Source organism: Elaeis guineensis, chromosome 1, assembly GCF_000442705.2.
Source record: "Elaeis guineensis isolate ETL-2024a chromosome 1, EG11, whole genome shotgun sequence".
Classification (NCBI taxonomy): domain Eukaryota; kingdom Viridiplantae; phylum Streptophyta; class Magnoliopsida; order Arecales; family Arecaceae; genus Elaeis; species Elaeis guineensis.
Window position 1 is genome coordinate 101842410 of NC_025993.2, and position 27406 is coordinate 101869815.

General features: G+C 36.5%; 2 protein-coding genes across 5 annotated transcripts; one reads left to right on the plus strand and one right to left on the minus strand.

The window, feature by feature from the left end:
- On the minus strand, nucleotides 1-26062 carry LOC105060769 (disease resistance protein RPM1-like). 4 transcript variants are annotated; one of them, XR_012141410.1, is made up of 2 exons: nucleotides 25706-26062; nucleotides 1-330 (listed from the first exon to the last, which is right to left on the minus strand). XR_012141410.1 is itself a non-coding variant. In XM_073257627.1 (2 exons), the coding sequence occupies exon 2, from the start codon at nucleotides 20356-20358 to the stop codon at nucleotides 17530-17532; it is 2829 nt and encodes a 942-aa protein (XP_073113728.1). In that variant the 5' UTR covers nucleotides 20359-20458; nucleotides 25706-26062; the 3' UTR covers nucleotides 16300-17529. The 4 variants fall into 4 exon arrangements, 1 of the variants encoding a protein (XP_073113728.1); XR_834481.4 differs by lacking the exon at nucleotides 25706-26062 and adding an exon at nucleotides 1309-1753; XR_012141411.1 differs by lacking the exon at nucleotides 1-330 and adding an exon at nucleotides 16080-16292.
- Nucleotides 9488-11435, plus strand: LOC140856417 (uncharacterized). The gene is made up of 7 exons (XM_073253604.1): nucleotides 9488-9689; nucleotides 9773-10017; nucleotides 10097-10300; nucleotides 10403-10495; nucleotides 10656-10757; nucleotides 10851-11210; nucleotides 11311-11435. The coding sequence occupies exons 1-6, from the start codon at nucleotides 9491-9493 to the stop codon at nucleotides 11130-11132; spliced, it is 1125 nt and encodes a 374-aa protein (XP_073109705.1). The 5' UTR covers nucleotides 9488-9490; the 3' UTR covers nucleotides 11133-11210; nucleotides 11311-11435.
- Nucleotides 26063-27406: the final 1344 nt, after the last annotated feature.

A 27406-nucleotide genomic window follows, 5' to 3' on the forward strand; every position in this document is an offset into this window, starting at 1 on the left:
GATCAACTTTATTAAATGAAAAGTAACTATGACTCCACCAACAGACTTAATTCAGAGTACATATGACAAAAATGAAGTACTTAAACAAATTAGAATAAATAATGAGAAGTATATATAGATATCTCTCTTACATATAAACAAATATTACATATTGTCATTATGATTGCATTAGCACTTAAAAATACCACATTTTAAATATATTTAATAGGTCTTAACTCCTAATAGAATAGGAGAGATAGTGAAAGCTCCAATACACATTACACATGGAAGACAAATCCTTATGAGCAAAATCCATCATAGCATAGAAAGAGACTCTATAGAATGAATTTCCTGCAAGAGAAAAATAAAGCAACCTTTATTCATCCAAAGTTCATAAAATAAATGAATAGATTAATGAACAAGATACATAATTCTAATTTTTTTGTATTTGCATAATACAAATTATACACTAAAAAGTTGATGACATATTGAGAAAATTATGGAGAAAATGAGTTATAGAAAACTTTCAAATCGGGAGAATTAAATTATGAAGCAAAGATTATATGAAACATCTATAAAGCTTATTTTGAGTGAAAAAACTGAATGGAATGAAAAATTAAAATGAAGATCTACTTGGAGGAAATTGTAAGTACATATCGTAATTTGGATTTTCAGAAACACATAAAGGCAAATATCATATAAAAAACAGAGAAATACAGGAAAATGGCTAGTTTTGGAGCAGTAAAACGGAAATATGCAGACCCAAAAAAAGAAAATGGGGCTTGTAAATTATATTAAAGACTACAATAACCACAAAACAATGGTTAAAAAAATTGAGTGACAAAATTTGTTAAATACAAGTGTGTATTAGGACAATTCAATCAAAATCCTAGAGAAAGGTAGCAGAAATCCTTTAAATTTTGGTTTAAGGGAGAAACATGCTAACGAGACTTTACAGTAAAAGAAATTAAGAAGAAAATCTCATTTTGTTGGAAATTAGCCCTCTTAGTTTCAAGAACAAATAGATGCAGCCATTAACTAAATCTGAGATCAGGATAACCAATATATATAACAGGAAATATCTAATGGTAAAATATGCAGATTTGAGCATCATGTAATGGCGAAGACATAAAAAGATGTTAAAGTTTACGGGACTCAGATGCGGGATAAAAGAAACCAAGCACTAATTAGAATTATCGAATTAATTTTTTTGTTGAGAAATAAGATCAGGGCATGAGGCATGATTAATAAGCACGAGATGCAGTAATAAGATAAAAATGGAAGAGGGACCCTTCTTTATGACAGAATATACATGCCACGTTATCCTACCTAGAAGGAAGAGGCAGCGGTGGACCACCAGACGCATTTCACGTGGATGTCATTCACCATCTGAAATATGCCCCACGCACGTGCGACGGAGCCATGGGAGGGGTCCATGGAGGGGTCGAGGTCGACGATGAGGATGCCATGGTCCGACGGGAGGGGATCCAGGGACGACGAGGGAATGGGCGGCTGGAGGGACTTCGGGAACTCACAACAGAGCTCTGAGGACTCCGACATTCGTGATCTCGGACGCAACAAAGTCGGACCATCTAATCATGTACACCAGCGTCGGATCCTTTAAGATGACACACTACAAGAAAATAGGTAAATACCGACCGTTTTTTGCCGACGCTTTTGGAAAGCGTCGGCAGGTTGCGCTGACCTGCCGACGCTTTTAAAAAGCGTCGATATCTAACGACGCTTAAAAGCGTCGAGAAATTTGGGCACTGTCAATGCCGACGCTTTTAGCAAAAGCATTGTGAAATAAAAACAATACCGACGCTTTTTTACGTCATTATTTAACGACGCTAAAAAGCGTCGTTAGGTTCCTTCATACCCCCGCCCGTGCCCTAATCTATCTACCGCCGCCCCTTCATTTTTTCCACCCGATCCTCTCCGCCGACCCCGGCCCATCTCCGCCGCCGGCACCGCAGCTGCCGTCCACGCGCACCCACCGTCCACGCCTCACCACCGTCCGTCGCTCGATCCCCTCTGCTGCCGCATCTGTCAACGCCCACCCGCACGGTCCAAGCCCTTCCCCTCCCCACCGGCCCTCCTCTCCTCTCCCCTCCCGGTGGCCATCTTCGCAGGCACAAAAGTAAGATATGTTATTCATAATGATTTTTTTCGGCGTAAATTCAATTTTTTCCTCTTGAATCTCGTCCAGATTCAAGAGGAGATGGGTTTTATCACCTCCGGACCCGACGCCGGCAACCATCTGGGCCGGCATCAAGTTTTTATAGCTGACCGGAAAGGGGGTGCCGGAATAGATCACCGGCGTTCAACCCATTGTTAAAAAAAAAAAAATCGCAGGCGGTAAATTTGGAACCACCGGATCAAGACAAACCGACGGTTTCCCCTCCCTCATCATCGGAAAAAGGGGTCTTCAGTCCCCAGAGAGGTCAGCGGTCGATCGATTGAGGTATTCCGGCAGCTGCTGGCCGGGATTTGGTCGATTGAGGTATTCCGGCAGCTGCTGGCCGGGATTTGGAGGATAAAATCGCCAGTTTGGTCATCTTGCGAGGACACATGTTTTAAGCACAGTAAAATTGTTGGATTTTCTTGTATCATGGCACATAGGCCTCCGAAATTGTTGGTGCCTGATTTTGTAACCATTTTTATGTACATAAAATCCTGCAGCATGTGAACTCATTTTGTACTGGACTTAGGCCTAGAGAGCTGACAATCTTAGGTTATTAAGCAGCCATTCAGAAAAGAAGGCTAAAATTTCCTTAAAAGATCCATTCTTTTCTATTGTTAAGTGATGAATTTTGAACTTGTAAAAAGGCCGCATTTTTCCTCCATGTGTTTTTTTGATTTGCTCTCCAATTGTGTATCTGCTTGAAAAGGAACCAATGACAGAATCCTGTCAATTGATCTCCTATCAATTATTGTGCTTTCTCAGAATCCTGTTAATTGATCTCCTATCAATTATTATGCTTTCTCACTTCCCTTCCTCTGTTTTTCTTTGTATAATAATTTACTTGTGTTCACACCACTTCAACTTTTATGCTTATATATGTTCTTACGCTTCAGGGTTATAGCTGAGAGATGAATCAATAAGAGTGAGAATTCTGATTTGCATGATGTGCCATTCAGCATGTTTTATTTGGTGTTACCATATCTTTGGCACACATTGACTTGATTTGTGCTTTACATCAAGGCAGATTTGTTGTAGCAGATTGAGGATTGAGTATACTAGAGTAGACATAGAAGTTGTGCAGAAAGTTAACTAATTTGTTTGATCATAAGCAAGATTAGAATAACCTAATTTTATTGAGCATAGCAATGAGGTATATATATATACATCATTTGTACAAATTTAGTATGTTTATAAAATTAATTCAGGATGTACACAAATCTTATAAATCAATATTTGAAATTATATTAGATCCTGTAAATCCGTTCATGACAAACCTGCCCAAGTTAACCAAATATATGTGAAAAGTGTGCTGATAATTGTGAGAAGTTTGAACAAGCTTTAGGATTCTTATTAGATCCTATAAATCAATTTATGACTGAGCTGTTCAAATCGACCAAATAATCATGGTAATTATGCAGGTAAATGTACAAGGTTTGAAGAATTTTTAGAATTCTATCAACGCAAAGTTTGAAGAATCTTTAGGATTCCATTACTCCCCCTCGAGTTGGAGCGTAGAGATCCGTGAGTGAGGACTTGAAATGCTAAATAGAAAGGGTCTATATGATCCAGTCTATTAACATGTTAAATCTTTCCCTATTTCTCCTAGTTCTTGCAAAGTGTTCTACCCTTTAATTACCATGTACATCATGGAAAAAAAAAAAAAAGAATAGGCTTTTTGTTTTCTATATACTCATTATCCCTATTATTTTAGTGAAAGAAGCTCTTCTTGCTGGACTACCTGAGTATGTTACTGGAATTCGCCTGTAAATTGTCCATGAAAGAGTTTTTTGTTTCTTCATTAGCAAGAGGTGAGATTTTTCTTTGGTTGAAATATTTTCGTCTGACCCCTCTTGATTAGGTATTGGCCTTTTTTTTTTTCTTGGTGCATAGCCTTTCTTTTATATTTAATTCCTTCATTATGTGGAGTCTAATTGGAAGACCGAGACTTATGAACGGTCTGATAAAAGAAAATTACTCTATGTTAGAAATATTAAAAGTCTCAACAAAATCATAGTTATGCATATGGGATTTTTTTTTCTGTAAATTCATATGTCACACACATCTCGGCTCAAACACATGTGCAGGCGTGCACATGCACGTGCATGCACAGAGAGAGAGAGAGAGAGAGAGAGGAAAAAGTCCTTTACATGGCACCAAGATGCTAGTTCACTATAACTTATGTTATTAGATTATGCAAATGAATAATGATAAATCTTCTCGTCCTACCCTGATCAGAACCTTAGTTCTTGGAAAAGAATAATCTAATTCCTTAGCAAAGAGCAAACTGCGAATCTTCTCGTCCTTATATAATAACGGTTCTTCACTCATCACAGGCCTAAAAGTGTTTGGTTGACCAAGTCAAAGTGAGGCATTCTAAAACTTTTTCCATCGGACTTGTTAGAGATTGTTGGTCTGCAGTGATGGGCAGGCCACCATTAGAAGTAAGCTTTTGTTTAGAGCCACAAGCTTCATGTATAAATTTCAGCTGCCACAGGGCAAACACCTCTGTTATCTTTTTCCCCTGTTGCTGTGCCAGAGCCAGTCAACCAGCAAGAGAGGTACCACTCACCACCAAGGTGGTACTCCACTGTATCCAACCATTTTACCTCAGCGTCTTGCTTTTGAGTGCATGGAGAAGAGGGATGTCATTGGGATTAAACAAGTCCATCTCATCCGCAGCCATCTGATCAAAGATCATTTTGTTGTGATTGAAAAGTTAAATATCTTTTATGTTATATGGAGATTATGAGCACATGATGCATAGTTTTCTATATCATTGTGAAATATTCAAGTTGGTTGATAATCTCTCATTAAATTATAGTATTAGTTGCAACTTTTTATCACAGAAATGGCTAGATTTTCAAATGCATGCTAAGTAGATTTTCATGGGTGTTTTTGTGATGGTTGTGAATTTAATGCCAGGCAATGTTAATTATGAATTAATTTTAAAAAAAAATTACATTGCATCGAAACATAGACCCGTCTTTTGATTAATGTACATATTCTATTATATCCGTACATTTATTTATTTTTGTACGGATAAAAGAATTATGTACATTGATCAATTGATTGTCCAGTATGGACAGTTTGGAAAATGTGAGTAATTCTATAGGTCATTACCATAATCAAATGGTATGCTGAGAGGTTTGGAAAAAATTTCGGATGGTATTTTCCTTTTGTTCTTCCTATACGGAAGAACTAAGGGGAAATGCTGCCGAAATTTTTTTCGGCTCTTGTTGCATATCATTTGATTTTTGTAATTGACCTATAGAATTAATACATTTTCTGAATGGGATAGGACCTTCTTTACCTATTAGTTGATGATAGCAAGCATTTACTATGTAAACTTTATCTAGCTGTTATTTTTTTGGATTTTATGAAATGACTGATATTTTTTACTCATTGCATTAATATAGATTGTATAATTTTTTTTTATTTTTAGATAAATTGCAAGTTCGATCAGTTTTATCCTACAATGGACAAAAGTTGGATAAATAAACCAAGGAATAGTAAAGAATATTTAGATGGAGTTCATGACTTCATTAAATTTGGTATGGAGAAAAGTAGTTTGAATGGAAAGATTTTATGTCCATGTCGGAAATGTGTAAATAGTTCTTCTTTAGATCCACAAAATGTTGAAGAACATTTGGTATGGAATGGTTTTTTAAGAGGTTATACCGACTGGATTTTTCATGGAGAATCTATGTTGCCATCATCATGTAACCAACCCCTGACTCATTGCGGTCCACTAGCCTAGAAGACAATTCTGCAAGAGATGATGATATAAGGGGTTTGATCACAGATGCTTTTGGATTTGATGTTCAAAATTTAGGAGAATCCAGTAGTATACAAGAAACAGTTGGGATGTTTGATGGATGTACGCATACGGAACGTATGCATGTTGAGGAGCCCATACATACATCTAATGATGAGACAGCTCGTTATCACACCTTAATGAAAGATGCAGACGAAGAATTATATCCGGGTTGTACAAAATTTTCTAAGATTTCTTTTCTTGTACATTTATTTCATATAAAATATTTGAATGGATGGTCTGGAAAGAGTTTTACCATGCTGCTCAAGTTATTAAATGATGCATTTCCAGAAAGCACTCGTTTACCACCATCGTATTATGAAGCCAAGAAAGTAGTAAAGGAATTGGATCTTGGATACGAAAAGATTCATAGTTGTCCGAAAGATTGTATGTTATATCGGGGTGAAAATGCTAATCAAGAGTCATGCAATGTATGTGGATCTTCAAGATGGATAACACAAAAAGAAGATCGAGATGATGTACTGAATGAATTGGATGCAACGCGGAGTAAAAAGAAACCGGCCAAGGTATTGCGTTACTTTCCTCTTATACCTAGATTGAAAAGGATTTATGCATCATCAAAAATAGCTTCATCAATGAGATGGCATCATGAAGGACGTACAAAGGATGGAATGTTGAGACATCCTGCAGATAGTCTTCAATGGAAAGCATTTGATGATAGGCATCCTGATTTTGCCTCTGATGTTCGCAATGTTAGGTTTGGCTTAGCTTCTGATGGCTTCAATCCATTTCGGACCCTGAGTTCTACCTACAGCACTTGGCCAGTCGTTTTGATACCTTACAATTTGCCACCGTGGATGTGCATGAAACAATCATCACTTATCTTGTCAATGGTTATTCCAGGAGATAAGGGTCCAGGCAATGATATTGATATTTTTCTACAGCCTTTGATAGAGGAATTGAAACAGTTGTGGGAGGGTGTTGATGCATTTGATGCTTCCAACGGCCAAACATTTAAACTACGGGCAGCTTTGTTATGGACTATTAATGATTTTCCAGCATATGCCAATTTATCTGGCTGGAGTACAAAGGGACGGGTCGCATGTCCTTGTTGTGGAGATTCAACACATTCAATTTGGTTAAAACATGGAGGTAAATTTTGTTACATGGGACATCGTCGATGGTTGGAAGCAAATCATCCGTTTCGATTTCAGAAAGATTTGTTTGATGGTACTATAGAATTGGGATGTGCCCCTATTCCACCTTCTGGAACTGATGTTTATAGACAAATGGATGGCATGAATTACAGCTATGGTAAGCACTTAAAGTCCTCTAAAAAAAGAGGAAGGGATGATGTTGAAAGCTCAGTGCACGAAGGGTTACCAGAGGAAGTCAGTATCAGTACTATAGATGCAGAGTTGTTTCAAGATCCAGACAATTATTTCGAGGATGAAAATGAGGAAGACACACAGATAGCATCTACACAACAGCCAAGTAAATATTTATGGAAAAAATGAAGTATCTTTTTTGACTTACCTTATTGGAAACATAATCTTATTCGGCACAATCTTGATGTCATGCATATAGAGAAGAATGTTTGCGATAATTTACTTGGAACATTTTTAAACCTTGATGGAAAGAGCAAAGATAACATGAAGGCACGTCTTGATTTAAAAGAAATGGGTATCCGACAGGAACTTCATCCTAAAATACTTGCTAATGATAGAATTTATGTGCCTCCTGCATGTTACACAATGTCTGCTCGAGAAAAGGATAATTTTTTGGGAGTTTTGAAAAGTATCAAAGTACCCGATGGATATGCATCGAATATTTCATGATGTGTGCATCTAAAGGATCGAAAACTTTCAAATCTTAAAAGTCATGATGGTCACATATTGATGCAAGATATTTTTCCAATAGCTTTAAGATCGTCATTGCCGAAACAAGTTGTTACAATTGTACTTCGATTATCGTCATTCTTCAAGGCATTATGTTCCAAAGTTATTGATCCTCGGGAACTTGATCAGTTAGAATCGGATATTGCAATTACACTTTGCCAGATGGAAAAGATTTTTCCTCCTGGATTTTTCACTATTATGGTACATCTGCTCGTTCACCTAGCTTCAGAAGTTAAAGTTGGTGGACCGGTACATTATAGATGGATGTATCCTATTGAGAGGTATTATTACAAACCTTAAATCTTTTGATAATTTTATTAGAAATAACAGCATACTGATATTTTAATAAATATTTAATTCTTGAAGGTATCTTGTGCGTCTTAAAGATTATGTGCGAAATAGAGCCTATCCTGAAGGCTCGATTGCTGAAGCATATATTGCGGATGAATGTTTGACATTTTGTTCAAGATATCTTCAAGGTGTAGAGACTATTTTTAGTCGACCTCAACGGCATAATGACTTTGTGGAGAATGCAGAACTGTATAAGTTCTTAACTGCTGAAAAATTCTTGGGAAGAGGTGAAGGTATTGTACTTGATCAAAAATCCTTAGCACAAGCACATCGTTATGTGTTACTTCATAGTGACATAATATCTGACCATCGTAGGTTAGTATATTTAAGGAATGACATCAAAATTTAAATTTTATATTAGATATAATGTTCTAAATGATATATTTATATTTTATGCAGTAAATTTTTAATTTATCAGAGACGAGCCAATCATAACATTCATCCTAATGCAAGGATTGAACAGCGATGGTTGGTCGAGTTATTCCCTATGTGGCTTTCGAATCAGGTGTGATTTATATTTAATTATTGGATATATTAATTTTTGATACATATTTAATATCAGATAACTCAACTGCACTTCGTCATATCATTTTTTGTTAGGTATCAAAGATGATGGAGACAAATAAGTCAGATGAACTAATAGCTCTTGCTCGAGGACCTAACAAGATTGTGAATAGATATAATGGTTTCATAATTAATGGCTTTAAATTTCATACTAGAGAACGGGAGAAATTTAGAAAAACACAGAATAGCGGTGTTATGGTGGAAGCGGATGGAAAATCCTATTATGGTGCACTTAAAGATATCTATGAGTTGGATTATTATGGAAAATTTAAAGTAGTACTGTTTAGATGTGATTGGATAGACATAAACTCACCAAGGGGTTTGAAACAAGATGCAAATGGATTTACACTTGTAAATTTTTCAAGGTTGATACACACTGGTGTGTTATTGAAGGATGACCCATTCATTTTTTCATCTCAAGCTCGTCAAGTATTTTATGTACAAGACGCAAAAGATAAAGATTGGTTTACTGTCATCAAAACAAAACCTAGAGACTTATATGATATGGGAAACCAAGTGGAGGATGATGACGATGACACTTATACACAATGTATGCCCTACAATTTTGTGCCAGCTGATGATTTAAATGCTACGACGACGTTGGTTAGAACAGAATTCGAAGAAAACACTACTGCTTGATTGTTACTGGTAATAATTATTTATGATGTATATATTTTGCATTAATTATTGTGTTATTTTACTCCATATATTAACTGATTCTACCTTTTATTTATATAAATGCTAGGTGACATCATGCGTCGCAGGGGACGATATGCTGGTGTGCAGTTCCAGTTTTCACAGACAGAGGCCGGTACGTCTTCTTCAGCACAGCAGCCTGAGGCCAGTTCAGCTGCACAGCATTCTGAGCCCTGTCCTTCATCATCAGCACAGCACGATCCTCCTGTTCATCAGCCAGATGATGAGATACACGTGCAGGGTATATATTGTCTTTCATGTAATTTTTTTTTATTTCATTTTATGTATATTTATGATATAGTTACTTTTATGTATTTTTTGCAGACGGATCCGGGAGAGTACGCCCCAGACGCGGACCCACAGTAGTACGAGATGTGTGGCAGATGCGTGAGGGCGAGAGGATTGTTGTGGAGTGCAATCAGCTAGGTCAGCCAATTAAGAAAGCTGCCTGCTTATTGACTTCATTTTTGGGGACTGTTGCTCGGAGGCCTCAGCTATGTCCGTTGGGCTATGCAAAATGGAATGACATGCTTCCAACGTACAAAGTTGAGCTCCTCCGAGTTATAGAGGTAATGAATTGATGTTCATACTGTATATTAATTGTTAATCATTTATATAATTTATTTCATTTAACTTTTTTTTTTATAGAGCAAGTTTGTTCTCCCTCCATCCACTCATGATTTTGTAATGAAGTCTCTCAACCGCAAATGGAAAGAATATAAAGCACAATTGAAGAAGGACTATATGAGACAGGGTATGACAGAGGAGGAGGTTGCTAGGAATTGTCCTCCTGATGTACCCCCTCATCAGTGGATGGAGTTGGTTCATTACTGGTTCTCCGAGAGGACACAGGTATATTATCTGTTTATTATCTTTTTTTCTTAAATATTTTATAAAAATATTAATTTTTATTATATATTGTATATATAACAAGTTCTTTACTTTATTTTACAGACTTATTCTGCTATTGGTAGAGCTGCACGAGCAGCTCAGTCTGTTCCTCATACATCGGGGTCGAAGAGTTATGCACGACTCCGACAGGAGTTTGTATGTTCCTTAAACTTTCATAATTAACTTTTAATTTTTATGTTCAAATATTTATATAACTAATATCATTATGTATCGTGGACCATGTCTGTATCATGATACTCATATATTTTTTTAAATTATCATAACTGTTTGCTTAAAATTGAAATTATTTGTGTAGGAGGATGAGCATGGGAGGGAACCCGGACAAGTGGAGTTTTACCGGATGACTCATACTCATCAGGATGGTACTTTTGTTCGAGATGAGTCGAGAGATTTATATGTACGGCATTGTTAATATTATATTTTTTGCAATGATTTAAATTTAATTTTGTTAGCTATTAATGTATAACTCTTGTTTTCAAAAAAAATACAGGAGAGGGCTACATCTCTCATTGCGGAGCGTGACGACGAGTCCGCAGCATCTACGCAGCAGAGCCGTATCGAGGCCGAGGTATTCACAGAGTTGATGGGACCAGAGCGCTACGGCCGAGTGAGGGGTTATGGAGTAGGAGTCACCCCCACTCAGTTATCTGAGGTTAGTAGATATACGCAGCATGCTGCAACAGATGCTCAGGATTCACGCGTTCGCAGACTCGAGGCGGAGATACAGGAGATTAGACAGAGTCGTGCCGCTGAGATGGAGGAGATGCGATAGAGCCGTGCCGAGATGCAGGCCATGAGGGGACAGATTGATCGCCTTACATCTTTATTAGAGATGTATGGTTCATCTCAGGTAAACACATAATATTAAATATATATTTTTATATTAATTTAATGATTTATATATTTTATTTATAGATATGCAAATCATGCTTTTGATATATTTTTTGTAGGCTCCTGGCATATCAGGCACCCATCGAGATAGCGGCACGTCACGTGGAGACAACGACGACCATCCGCCTGCAGATTGATGTTATTTTATTTTTATTGTATTTTTATATTTATTTATATTACTCTTGATTGTAATGGACGATTAGTACTTTATTTTTATTTATATAAAATATTGTCTTTTGGTTTGATTAAATTTTCTATTTCAGCTTGCTTTTGATGTGAATGATGGTGATTGTACAGGTGTGAATGTGAATGTGGTGATTGTACATGTTTATTGTATTGTACAGGTGATGTGAATGATGGTGATTGTACAGGTGTGAATGTGAATGTGGTGATTGTACATGTTTATTGTATTGTACAGGTGTGATATGATTTCGTACAGGAATGTATTGTATTTTTTTTTTTTAAATAATATTTGTATTTTTTTTTCCTCTTAAAACCTTTAACGACGCTTATAAGCGTCGTTAAATTTGTCTTTTGCGATGCTTTAAAGCATCGTAAATTTTTACATTAATGACGCTTATAAGCGTCGTTAAATTTGTCTTTTGCGACGCTTTAAAGCGTCGTAAAGATTTACATTAACGACGCTTTAAAGCGTCGTTAAGACAAATTTAACGACGCTTTAAAGCGTCGTTAATGTAAATATTTACGATGCTTTAAAGCGTCGTTAAAAAATAACGACGCTTTTACAAAGCGTCGGCGATATTCGTCCCCACTCTTGCATAGTCGACGCTTTGCCGACGCTTTTCGAAGCGTCGTAAAGCCGAATAGCGACGCTTTAAAGCGTCGTTAATGACCATTAATAGCGTCGTTAATGGCCATTTTTCCTGTAGTGACAGGCTACCTCGCCAAGAATGTCATCGACGCTGTTGAAGGTCCCTAGCCAGATCCGTACCCCCTTCGTTAGATCACGGATCTCAGTCGCCTACTTCCTCCATGGCCGTCGACGAATGCCGCGGTAAAGGTTCTTCCTTTCCCTCTTCTTTGGCATTGAACCACCCTAAGAGCCCATCATTAGTCTTCGATTCCTTTGGAAAACATCAAAAGGAAGAAAATAGGAAGAAATGGAAGGAAAAATCGAATAAAGATATCACCTTTTTTGGGTTGGATCGGTGCTGGGACTAGGCCAGAGGTTGGCGGCAGTGACGAGTTAGTGATGTTGGCTCTAGGGAGGGAGGAGGTTGGAGATGGCAGCACATGGTTCCTTTGTTCTTCGCTGTTCCTGAGTCTCCTCCATTGTGATGGACAAGCAATGGGAGGGGAGGAGTAGAATTGTGTGTGTGTGTGTGTGAGAGAGAGAGAGAGAGAGATGGGACAAGAAGGTAATAGGAAAAAATAGGACCGAGCAAATAATCAAAATTCGAAGAAACCAACCCCAATCCGGTCCAATAAACATCGATTTTGGTCGGTTGAATGATATAAATCGGATAGAATTGGATTAGGATTTATAAAAAAAATCAGTTATTTATGGTTGGATTCGGTTCCTACACTTTTAACCCGTTTAAAATCGAACCCAACCGATATAGTATTTTACAAATTCACTTTTATTTTGGGACAGTGTCATTTAGACTTCAATACTTCATTCTAAAAAATATCACATCATCTATTTAGATTCATAAAAATATTAATGTTGAATTATTGATAGAAGCACATCAATTTGAGACAATTCTAAAGTAAAAGTTTTCAGATGTAGTTGCTTTCAGATGAATAAATCTTCTCTTTTTCTGTTTTATTTTGTATAGATTCAAAAATAAGCACAAAATCTGTAATTTATAAGATTTAGATATTTTTTATATTAAATTGATAAAAAAAATAAATAAGCTTAAGTGGGCCAATATTGAACTTAAAATCAGCATTGGATCCACATTGAAGTCCAATCGACACAAGTCATCCGAACCTACTACAAACCATTCAGTTCGATTTCAAATGATTTATATATGATAAATGATCGGTAGTGGATTGAATTTTCTTCAATCTGATTGAATTTGATCAGATAAAATTTTTCTCTCAATCTGACTGAATCCGACCCATGCTCAGCCCTTGGAAAAAAGGATGGCACGGCTCTCTCTATCCTTTTGTTTATTTTCACAAGGAGAAGAATGAATCTTTTTGGTCATTATTAAAAAAAAAAGGAGAAAAAAGAAAAGGGAAGGGGGAGAAAGAGGTAGTTGGTGGGGTCTTGATTCTTGAAGGGTTTCTTGAGCTCCATCATGGTAGCGAAAAGAAAAAAAAGAATGTGAGCTCTGGAGGTGAAGAGTAAAATAATGAAGAATGAATGCTAATACAAAAAGAAAATGAGGATTTTAGGAGAAGCTAAACAGTAAAAGGCTATCATGAACCCCAAGTTTAGAAAAAAATAAGATAACTTATAAATAACTTATAATCTACACTATGCACAAGATATCTTTTATTATTATTTTAATTATTTTTAAAATATATATAGAATAAATATTAATAAATTAATAAAATAAAATATTTTTAAGAAAAAATTATGTCCCATGCATGGCGCAGGGTAGACATGGGTATTGGGCTGCGCTTGGCACAGTCTGGTCCACGCCCATTGGCCTATGTCCCAAATGGGCTGTGCCGGGCATGGTCTGTTTACCCCGAACCCTAGCCTAGCACGACCCTAGACCCGGGGTTTGGTGGGCCATGCCTAGTACGGCCCGCGGGCCTGATGGATGGTCTTTTTATTTATTTATATTTTTTAAAAAATCAGTCCAAATGGGCCATGCCAAGCACGGTCCATTTAAGCTTGTTATGTGCCGTGCTAGGCACAACTCATTTATGACCATTACAGACCATGCCAGGCACAGCCTATTTAATACTGTTACGGGCCAAGTCTGGCCCGTAGTGGCTATATATATTTTTTTATTTATTTTTTTGGGTTGATAATAGTTATTTTTGAAAAAATGATCATCTTAAACCATCCAACAGCCATAAAACGATCAATTTAAGGAATATTTTGAGAAAATAAAAATATTGGATTCTCATAAATAACCCCCTCCTCTTCCATTGTCACCACACCAAATCAACTCTCCTCTTCTTCTCTACTACTATTTTTTTTTTAACAATATTTAGCAAGTGTTCAATTAGCAATTAGCAAATATTCAAATGCTATACAAGAGGAGGATTAGTCCATCTATTAGAGCCTTGGAGGTCTTTATTGAAGTTCTAAGGAGGAGTGAGGAGCACAAGAGGAAGCTCACAAGTCTTCGCTATACCTCTACTAAATTTTTTTATTTGCTAAATTTTTTTTATTTGCATAACTCATATTTAGATATGGTATCTTTTGATGAGAGTTATTTTGTTATTCTGTTGATTTTAGAGAGAGAAAAAACTACTATTCCTACTCCCTCTGAAACCAATACTGAAGGTTAAGGTTCTATCTCTTCTTTTCGTAAGAGAACTAGTACCATATGGAATGACTTTGAAAAAATTATGGTAGATGGAGTTTTAAAAGTAAAATATAAACAATGTGCCAAATTATATAGTTATGCTAGTAGTGGGGGAACTGAGTATTTAAAGAGACATCAAGAGAGCCATATTATGAGTAATGCTCGTCTTCAAAGCACCGTTAATATATAAGGGGATAGTCTTGTAGGTAGTTTTACATATAATCATAAAAATTAAAAGAAAGTATTAGTCAAATAGATAGTTAAGGATGAATTATCTTTTAGCTTATATGAGTCTTTTAATTTTGAAAAGTATACTCAGTTAGCCCTATAACATGCTTACAGAAGAACTAGTAGACATATATTTAGAAGAGTAGCTATGACTAATTTTTTAGCAATGAAATAAAGTTTAATTGAAACTCTTTCTACTCTAAATTCAAAAGTATCATTAACTTCTAATATTTGAACAGTATCCGTTAGTAGTTATTATTTTATTGTTGTTACTGCTCATTATACTGATAATGATTGGCTATTAAATAAATAAATTCTTGCTTTTCATGCTTTTGATTTTTCACATTCTGGATAATAAATTTTTAATGCTATTTATCAAACTATATGTACATATGATATTAATGATAAAATTATGTCTGTTACTTTTGATAATATATCTAATAATAATTCTGCTATTAGATTATTGAAAGACTCATTGCATCACATTCTAAATAAAAATTTATTGTATGTTAGATGTGCATATCATATTTTAAATCTCTCCGTTCAATCTTATATGGGTATGGTTCAAGATGTTATTATGAAAATTAGAAATACAATTTTTTTTATTCAAGCTTCAGGAGCAAAACTTCAAGAATTTAAGCAAATGTGTATAGATCATGATAAATATTTTAAAAAATTTAAACTTGATGTAGTTACTCATTGAAACTCGATATATATAATGATACATGATATATATCTATATAAAAATTTATTCAATGCATATATTAATAACTGTGGATTAGATTTTATATTGATTGAAACTGATTGGAACAAAAATAAAATTTAAAAAAAAATTTAGTTAGTTTTTATAATAGTACTGAAATTCTTTCTGATGTTTATTATTCAATCTTTTGTTCATTTTTACAACAAATATATCTTATTTATCTAAAAATTTGTATAATATAGATATGATGATATTTTAGAGCCTATTATTTATGAAATGAAATCTAAATGGAATAAGTATTGAGATAGGATATGTTCTATGCATAACTTAGCTACTGTATTTGATCTACTTGTTAAATTAAGTAATATTTTGATTTTACTTGATGTATATTGTGAAAATATGAATCAAGATCCTAAACCTGTTAAAGCTAAAATAAACTAAGTTCTTCATAATATTTATGCTTTATATGATGATAAGATTCATGGATCTAGTGCTTCCCATTCACAAACCTCTATCTCTTCTTTTAGTACTTCTCATTCATCATCTGTTTTCTCATTCATTACACATAAGAGATATACACATGCTTCTTCAAGTTCATCTTCATCTTCATCTTTAAATAGTGAACTTGAATTTTATTTACCAAAGGATCTTCAATCTGCATATGATGAAATCAAATAAAAAATCTTAATATGTTAGCACGGTGGAAAAATATTAAAAATCAATATCCTATAATATCCGTCATGGCACGTGATATCTTAGCTGTGTCAATGTCCACAGTAAATCTGCTTTTAGTACATGTCAATGAGTTTTAAACAAAAAGAGAAGTAGAATGACCGTCGAAACAATTGAGATACTGCTCTACTTCAAAAATTGATTGGATACCGAGATGAGACTTCAAAATAAAGATGGACATAATATAACATCCGATGATGACGACGATACAAACACTACCAACAATGTATGACGATTAATAAGATTTTCAATTATTAATTTTTCATATTTGTAATTTTTTCATTTTATCTTTTAATTATCGAGGTGAGTCACCTCAATTTTTTCTCTCTTCCTCATTGTATTCGGAGGTTAGACCTAGCCCCCTACCTCTCTTGTATCATTTTGATTTATATTAATAAACCGGTAGAGATCCACGCTAAACCCCCATCATTATAAGGTGATTTTTTATTTTTACAAAAAAAAATCTCACATTTATTTTTACAAACCTCCCCCTCAAAAAAAAACCTCACGCCAATGTCTAGCAGGGGGGCGACCCAGCCCGTTGCCCATGTCTAGCAAGGGGTTCTAATCTAGTTGCAGTAATGTCATTGTCAAACCAACACCACAAGCAAAATCATACTCTAAGCCTTCCACATGATGGAAAAGAGAAGAATCTTCTCTTCCTAAATGCATAATGGAGAACCTCATCCAGAAAGATTGGTTGGTTGGAAGATAGCATTTGAGTTCTTTGATTTTGTATAAATATCTAAATCTATCTAACACAGTGGATATAGCACTAAACACATACATGTATGAATTTTCATAATAGATAAAAACATTCTAGCGGCAATCTTCATCTCCAACGTGACCCAAATTTAACAATTCAGTAGATTTATTCTTCAACCTAGAAATTCATCTAAAGATCATATTGACCCCTGCTTCGGTTTGAAGAATGGGAACAATGGAAAAATGGAAGGAAAAAATTTGTTAATGGGAAGTTGTTTTTTGATTGATAAAAGAATGAGATAATAAGAATCATGAAGCATCTACGTTCTCTCTTCGTGCGCATGCATTCACATTCAGGTGCTATGAGTAAGCCAAAACAAGTGCATGAGCTAGCTCATTGACATATTGGCCACATGTATATTCTGTCATAGAGGGACGGATCACGAAAGGCTTTTTTATTCTTCTCTTTTCTCCTCCTGTCCTGAAAGTCTTTTGACATCGATTGTTTGGTCCTCTCTCTTGATAATATAATAGGCATTAGGGATGTGCTGAACCTTGTTCTTACCGTTGCTTTCTTCGAACCTCCCTCTGAATTCTGAATGCAGATCCATCAAGTACAGTTCCTGGAGGGATGTGAGATATTCAATGCCTCTAGGAATATCCTTTAACTTAGGTAGGCCAGCTAGGTCTAAGTACTTCAGGCTTGCCATGGCATCATCCTCTACCTCCACTTGATTGAGTTCCGGCATATCGAATAAAATGAGTCGCTTCAAGTTAGGGAACCATCCGCTGCGAAACCACAATTGTTGCCCGTCATATGCCTTGTGCAGTTTCAGAAATACGAGGTGGGTCAACTGAGAGAGGGATCGAAGTGGATCCTCTCTCAACCCACTCCAACCCAGATACAATTTTCGAAGGCTGGATCCAAGTGCACGAAATAAGGGCAAATCCATCGTCCCTTCAGCCAGCTGCCCTTTCAGATTAAGCTTTAGAAGATGCTGAGGTGGATGATCCCAGCCTCCCAACTGGAGAATCTCATTCTCGTCGCTTGCATTGAGGGACAAGTAGTACAGGTAGCGCAACCTTGATAACGAAGCGCATAGGTGCTTGCAATGGATGCCACGCACTTTCCATATCCGAACGCTTCTTAGTTGGGTCAAGTTCCGGAGCCGTTCCACAAATTCCATAGTTGCTTCCACTGCTTGGAGAGTCTGCAGGTCTTTCAAATTCCACAGCCCCTTCAGACCTTGCACACCTCTGCCCGAATTTATAGTCACATCACTTGCATCTGGAACCTTCTCGGCAAACAAGTGACGCAACTTCTTGAGATTTCTTATCGTGCTTGGCAGTTTCTCTATTTCACTTTGGGAGAGGTCGAGCGTCTGTAGGTTATGAAGCCTTCCCAAGGATTTAGGTAGCACCTTCACCTTCGTCTTCCTCAGACCCAAAAAGTGCAGATTGAATAAGTCCCCGATTTCATCTGGTACTCTCTCAATCGAGATGCCTTGTAGGTCTAAGACGGTCAAATATCTAGAGCTGGAACACAGCAAAGACAAGGATGACGATGCGGACATTGCAGGGTCAAACACCGTGAAAGTGCGAAGTCTTGGCAACTCCATGCTCGACTGGAGTTGGTTACCGCATTTGTGCACTGACAGACGACGTTTCTCATCACCCGTCTTCACCACCATCTGAAGATCGTCATGTACCACACTGAAATTTTCCTTCATAGACAGTGATACAGCCAACTCTCGTACAATATCGTGCATTCGACAGTGTTTTATTCTACCAAATTCATTCCTTCTTACAACTTGAAGCATGCATCGATGGATGAGCTCCTTAAGATAGTCCTCTGCTACTTCTTCCATTGTGCTCGATCCCCTTTCCTCCACAAATCCTTCTGCGACCCACAGTCTCATAAGCCTCTTTCTCTGAAGCACATGATCCTCCGGGAACATGCTGCAATGCAAGAAGCAGTTCTTAAGATATCTCGGTAGATAGTTGTAGCTGAGATTCAAAACATGCTTCACATTGTCCAAATTTGGGTTGTTATTCAACTCCCAGCTCAGCCGATCATAAACTTTCCCCCATTCTGACTTGGTTTTCTCTCTCAGGGACAGCAGGCTGCCTAAAGAGACGATAGCTAGTGGCAACCCTTGACATTTTGATACAATTTTCTCCCCCAACTCCTCCAGCTCTTTAGGACATTCTCTCACTTTCTCTTTCCAGAATGCCCTCTTACAGAATAGATCCCATGCCTGAGTGCTTTGCAACCCCTTCAGCTCAAGCTTCCGACTATCATGTGCTAGTGAAGCTACCTCAGTACTCCGAGTTGTAATGATTATTCTGCTTCCTTTGTTGTTAACAAAGGCTTGTCGAATATCATTAAAAGCTTCTGGATCCCATACATCATCCAGTATGATCATATATCTTTTCTGGTCTAGAGAACTTCTTATTGTTTCAACTAACCTTCTGTGGTTCAATCCTCTAATGTCGATTGGAATTTTGTCGACCTTTTCATTGTCATGCAGCTCCTCTATCATTCTTCTTAAAAGATCATCCACTTGATAAGTTTGTGAGATGGATATCCATGCATGACATTCAAACTTTGTCCCCTCACTTTTATATACATTGGTGACAAGGGTTGTTTTGCCCAATCCACCCATGCCCCACACGGATATTATACAGCTAACCGGATCCTCATCAAATAGCCATTCAATTAATGTTTTTCTGTTTTGGTCGATCCCCACAAGGTCATCTTCACCAATGAAATGAGAAAAGTCGGCTAAATATCGCTGATTTTCACTAGCATAATTTAAACTACTATCCATTTCTCCTTCTGCTGTCTTAATCCATCGCTCCTTCATTTCTGAAAGGTGCACCAAATTACTTTCTAACTCTTTCAGCTGAGCAGCAATTTGATGCCAGGCAACCAAATCGGGGGATCTCCTTACTACTTTTTTAAGATAACCTCCCAACCCACTCCCTTGTTGTCGAGCTATGAGATACACATACTCATCCATAATGTCTTCAACACTATATGCTAGTTTCCGTACCTTCTGAACCCAAGCTTCAACGACCTGGTTGTTGTCAGTTCGAGCATCTATTTGACCGAGAAAGGCTTGCATTACCGAAAGTTCACTCTCAATACGACTCATACTACTTGGTAATTGCGTCAACAATGAGACTTCATTTGCAAAAAGAGAACCAGCTAGTTTCACTGCTTCTCCACCCAAAGCAACACCGATCTTTTTAATTGCTAGCAGTATGGCAGCCTCTGCCATGTTTGGTTCCACGATGAACTGCACCTCCTTTGTTGGACAAGCTAGGTGTCCTACCCAGACTAGCACCGGTATCTCTTATTTCTCTCTCTTGGTGTTTGATCTATCCAAAAAAAAAAAAAAAAGGTTTAGTCTTAGTTATAATTAAATGAGAGTTGATCAAGATGCTTATGCAACTACGAGATCTCAGATATATACTAGATAATCTTGATACCATGTTATTTAGTACTAAGATCATTATTTCTCACACCATTGGTAAGATACCCTTGGAAAATAGAAAAACCATTCACAACAAGTAGGCTTTCCATTCTTTAAGGTATGCACATGTATGGTGCGTATAAAATAAGAAAACTTAATTATAATAAAGATTAGGAAGGTTTGGTCGAGGTGATTGAATGTGATGTTGTTGTAATACCCAACATCTATTTAATCGGTTTTTCCTTTGCTTGACTCGTCTCGACATGGCATGAGTTGGCCGAGTCAATTTTCAAAACTTGGCAGCAGAAAAAAAAAATCTCGCCGTGTGCCTGGCCAACAGCTAGATTGCATGGCTAAGCTGGGAAGAGGCCAAAGCCTCTCATGTGCAAGTGGCTAATATAACAACCAGCAAGCTTGAGAAAACAGACCAGAAACCTCACCCTCCTTCCTTGTCCTTTGACAACTGCTAGAGACTGGATTTTCCCCTCCGATTAAGGAAGACAAGCATAATGAGATCACATTAATCATGCCTGTCTCATTTTTTTTTTCTCCCCTTCCTGATCCATGGCCTTCTCCATCTTTATCCTTTGTTTGGTACAAAAGATGGATTGAATTAGAAAGAATGGATAGAGAAGAGAGGATAAATGAGGAGGATGGATAGAAAAGGAAGAGGATGGCCAAATCTTTCATCCATTCTCCCATATATTTGGTGAGATATGAATGGATGGATGAAAATGATTCCTTCCTTTATTTGATATGAGAGAAACAAAAAAAAATAATATATCATATTTACATGATATTTTTATTAAACTATTTTTTATAAAAAAATTATTATTATCAGTTTATAACACTTATAACTTTAAAATTTATAATTATATAAAATTATAGAAATATTTAATCTTAATTTTATTTTATAAATTAATTATATATGAATTAATTTATTTATATATATAGTAATTAGATAAATAACTAAATAATTTATAACTTAAATTAAATAAATAATTAATTTTATAAAATAATTAACTAAAAATAGAAAATATGAATAGAAAAAAATAATTCTTATTATTTACTTATAATTATGAAAATTACATACTAAAATTAAAATAATTACTAATAAAATGTAATAGTATACGATTAATAGTATAGATAAATATAAATAAAATGAATGAAAAAATGTTATAGTTTTGTTAAAATGTTAACGAGGGACAGTATTGTTACTATAAAAATCTATCCCTCTCCATGCTCCATCCTTCTTTCCTTCCTTGCATCCTTCCAAATTGGAGGATACAAATTGGTGGATTAGGATAGATGAGCAATCCTTCTTTTTCATCCATCCTCTCTAAAATTTTTTGAACCAAACAATGGCTAGATGAAGGCCATCCATCTTTCTAACTCCATCTATCCATCCTCCTATGATCTCAACCAAATATAGGATTAGGTTCTATCTTCATTTTGAATCCTTGCCAAACACTGGCTAAAAGATCTCCTCCACACTCCCAGCCTCCACAACCTCCATTCCTCGTTGCCCATCTTTCTTCTTTGCGGAAAACCAGAGGATGACAAAAAGCCTTCCTGGATCCCTTGTTTAGAGATAAGGACATCTTCTTCTTCTCACCTCTCTCTTCCCCCCACGTGATGTTTGGGGTCACTAGCTACTTGCAGATACTACCACCCAGTGGTAGTTGACCTTGAGATCGAGCACCCCCAACCCTTGCCAAGTTGATCCTGAAATAGGACAGTCCTTAGTTTCGAGAGATTGAGCCTTCAAGACATTGGCACTCAAATTTTCCTTCTTCTAGCCACCATAGGTGCAATATGATCTCACCATCCATCGAGCTACTAACTCGAGACATCCTTGATGGTGATCGAGACTTTAGTCAATGGTTGTGAAACACCCTTTAATCGGACCCCCGTTGGTTGTGTTTTCCTCCCTAGGCCGCATGATCTGGTTGGGCAAAACTATCCTCGACACCACCTCCATGACTAACAGACCCTCCGCTTCCCCTCTTGGTACTAAAGGGAACACATTTAGATGGAATTGTTATATATGATAGATATGTTATATAAATTATTATGTATGAGCACGTTTTATATAAATTATTTTTCAATTCATATATTATGAGAAGATAACTTATTGTGATTTGCATGAATTATAAAAATTTAAAAATTCATTTATTATTATATATCAATAATCTGCCAAGTAGTTCAGTTTTGATTAAAAGTAGGCCCACGTTGGCCTGAGACATATCAGGCAAAGCTAATTTCAGATCATGCTATGGGCTAAATCTAAGGCATTTTGGGTCAGCTTTGGACCTAATATAGAGCTTGAAGAACGTTTTGGCCATGCTTGAGTTGGCTTGACCAATTGAGCTTGATACTCAATTTGGTCCGACTATTCTTTGATACATCTAATTCGTCGAGTTCAGCAAGCTGATATAGTGAGAAGTGACCACCTAAAGATGAGAAGCGAGAGCTTAAATCCTTGATTATTAATTCACTAATCTTTAATTTTCCTTCAACCTTTCAGCTCTCTACATCTCTCTGTCTCCTTCTATTCACCCACTTCTAGCATTAATCTCTCCTCTTCACCCACTTCCACCAGCACCCTCATATCACCCCTTCTATTGTTGCCGGTCATTGGTCAAAGAAGGTGACGAGCCCATCTCTAGGAATGCAGAATGCAGAGATAGACTGCAACCAGTCCCTAATCCCTTCTCCATTGTATTAAGAAAGTTAGAGATAGGAAAGAGAGAGGTAATGAATAGTATCCAGTTGTGCATTGTCCTTTGAGAGTTAGGATTTAGCGGCTAAAATATGCTGTCTCCCCTTGGACCCCCTATATCCTTTGCCCTTCCGATGTCCTCTCCCCCTCCGAATTCACTAGGGCATCCTTCTTCTCTTTTCTCTCATTCAAAATAAAAGAAAAAAAGAATCTTTTTTTTTTGCTTTATTATTCTCATGGAGTTTTCGATATTGTTCAACTATTGCAAAGGAAGATTTCCGATTTCTTGGGTGATTGCGGTCATGCTACAATGAGCTTTGGTAAACAATATAATCATTGTCGATCCTGTTTAATTTGGCAAGTCTATTTGTGCTACACGGGAGTCCATTTCCCCTATATGGAATGGGCTAAGCTTTTGGTGCAAGTTTCTAGCTGGGCCTGGGCTCAATCTCTGGTCGGGCTAAAACCAAGATTGAAAAGAATCTTTAGGTCTAAGCCTGGCTTGAAGCTTTATAAATTTTGGACCAAACTAGACTAGGGTGGACATGGCCTATAATTGCCCTGGTGGATTCCAGGCCGATATCAGTAACTAATTTGTAAGTTCATGATCTTTTCACAAATCAATCATAGAATCATGAATAAGTCTTGATTAATTCAAGGATTTCCTGAGTTGTTCAGTAGATGGAAAAAAGGTCCATGATGCCATGTGAGATGCTAGGCAATTATTGAGTTGGCCCGCAAGTATAAAGGAATAAGTGGTTTTGACATTGAACGTATTTTTTCAGAAAAAGATTATAGAACAAAACAAGGATAAGACCCCTTCGCCTGTCCAGATTTCTCCAGTTGGCTTGGCGACTTTCCCGTATGAGTTTCTTTTTTTCGAAAAATAAAACCTGGTTGAGATCTCTTCCTTTAATTCTTATTGCAAGTGGATTAGATTGATCGATTTCTGATTTAGAATTGGTCCGAAACTACTCCATTCCAAACCCACACCGAAGTTATTTGGATAAGATTTGGATTCACAAATAAGAGCTATATTGCATATGGATTCGATTTGGATTCTTAAATTTTTAATCTGTTGCTGAACCAATTGAAAACTAGTGTACTATATATTTCAAAAATTTTGGTTTCTTGTAAGAAATCAGCCTTCTTCTCATGATATAATTTGTAAATGATTTAGGTTGTCGAATATCATTATGAAAATCTTATGTAAAATATGTTTTTATAATATTTATATGATGCTTGCTACTATTCGATTGCATAACATGTTTATGATATAATTAGATAATCGCTTTATATATATTTATTATTATTATTCATGTTTGAGTTATTTTTGACTTGATATGACCCAAAAAATTAGATGGATTTATGAAATTAATGTCAAATCTAACGTAATTGACTTGAATGGAATTAGATTAGGTTTAATTTCAATTTTTTGTCCTAATTCAGATACAGATTGGATTTGGATTATTTCCACCACAATCCGCTGCATGCATCCCTGCTTGTATGCTTTTCCACCTCTCTCTCCCGCTCTCTTCTCTACTTTTTACTTCTTTTCATCCCTCCACACAATATATCGCCCAGCAAGTCTTCTTTCTACTTCCAAGGTTTGATGCCCTTTTATTAATTTGATATGTATAAATTCTAAATAGATACATAATGATTCTATCCAATTTCAAATAATTATATATTATCATGTATATATTTTAATTTTTGACTTTATCTTATTTTCGCTGAATTACTAACTTTTTAATCTTGTCAAATTATTCCTGAACACTAAGCTTGTGGTCATGAGATGAACAACTTTAGGTTATAGGACCGGTGACCACGATATTTTTTGGACGAGGAATATGGGATGCACATCTAATCCTACATGCTTTCTCTAGAAGACGAATACCCTGTTTCCCAGCATGCAGTGAGGAATGGAAGCAATGCATCAAGCGTTAAATGTACAGTCCCCGCAGCAATCCAATTCTTTTTCTACCTTGGTATGGCTGAAGGAGTAGGGCTAGAAATTCATAGCATACTTTGTTTTTGCATCTCTTCCCTACATGCTTCACCCCTCGGTTTCAATTTGAGGCCTCTCAGGTGAAGAGCTCTTTGAAGGATATGTAGATTACAAAGATCACTATCCAAAATTTAAAGAAATGAACTGATAAATTTTTTTAAGAAAAAAATTGACAGGATGGTTTATTTTTAATTTATTGAAGAAATTATGTAAGCTTTGAGAAACAAAGAACGGTTTCTATCAGAAAATTGAAACAAAGAATGACATTATGAGCAACATAGCTTATATTTGACTATTACAGGTAAGATCAAAAATCATGCAGCATCAGTCATCAGATCTAACTTGAAGCCATATAAGTTCACAGGAAAATTTCCAGAAATGTTAAGGCTAGCCACAAAAGAGTAAAAACAGAGCCTCCTCACCTCTGATCACTGAATAGCACCTGCAAGAAAGCGTCATCGCTTGGAACAACGAACCAGGATGACTCTCTCGCCGGAGAAAATGCAACACCAAGGGCGCTTTGAGCAGGGTAGCCGTAGCACTTAATATAAAATTTGGAGGACAGAGAAATGGCCGCGGTAGGTGAAATGCAAGCTAGTTACTCAATTCCATGACGTTTATTTTGAAATGTATAGTAATTCGGGCTTATTGTATAATTCGGTCTTATTCTTCACACGTCAGCCATGACGTTTATTTTGAAATGCCCACTTTACCTCTCTACAGTTGGCAGTTTCTTACCTTCGAGATAATTACCAATCGCCACTGCGGGAAAATGGTTGCCCCAGGAGGCAAAACAAAATTAAAAAGAAAAACGGACCTGGACCTGGGTTGAACCAGGTCTGCACTAATTCATATCCAACCATTAACTAGAACAGCAGCTTGAGCGCGGTGTTCAATCTAAAGACAAATCTCCAAGTTCGCGACATGATGATGGTTGGTTTGTCTAGGACTGGCCGACCCTGTTAAATTAACTCTATATAAGTGACTTAATCAAATGATAATGTATTTTACGTAGATGGTTGGATGTGTTAGTCCGCTAAGCAAAGCCATTTTTTTCTTCTTTTTTTATGAGTTGGAACTAGATCAAGCTTAGCAACTACTGACCTATCTATGTGCTTCTCCATTTATGGTTTCAGTAATAATCTACCGACGGCAGTCCTGTTAATCATAAGATGTCCAAGCTATTAATCACTTCCATAAAATAACTGTCTTTGTTGAGAATCAGGGATACTGCTATAAAAAACTGTCAATCAAAAACAAGATAATCAAGCATGTTCACATATGTTTTCTTTTAATTTAAGAAGCAATGCGATTAAGAAGTCGTAATCTAAGTTGTTAAGAATAATAATCAAAAAATAACATCAAATCTGTTGGCACAAAAGTGTAAGAATATATGATGCACCAAAGTAGTTCTTTAGCTACTAATAATGGATCTCTTGATCATGGTGGCTGTAGCACTTCGATTAAAATTTGGAAGAGAAAGCGAGAAGTGGCTGCGTGGCAGTGAGAAGGCAGGCTGGCCGTTCGATTCTATGGAGAGAGAGAGAGAGAGAGAGAGAGAGAGAGAGAGAGAGAGGAGGTGGCTATGTGCCAGCTAGAATGCAAGGTTGTCATTGGATTCCATGTCCCATCTCCACCGCCCTTGTGTTTTTTTCCTGAACAAAAGAAGTCCTCTCCTTGGAATGGACTTGTCAGTTATGGACACCTGGACTATTGCGTCACTTGCCATATTCCTCATCCATCAGCCACGACGTTCACTTGGGAGCTTCTAGAGATTTTTTTTTGGTATGGTGAGCTTCAGCATATTAATAAGCTGGTTGCAGCATTACTTTGAAGGCCGACTTTATTAACTACGAAGCTGGAACCCTTGACACGGAGCCCCACTATTTTTTGGGTAAAGGAGGGGGTCCATGATTCATTGGCTTTACTTCTTTTCGACCACGTAGATGATTCATGTTTCTAACAAATAGATAAATTACTTTTAAATAAATTATATTTTTTACCTCTGAACTAAATCAAATTTTATAAAAAAAATTTTAAATTATAAAAAATTAAAATTTAGTCCTCTTATATTTTTTAAATTATTTTAATATGATCTTTTCTTTGGATTCCGGCCATTTGCG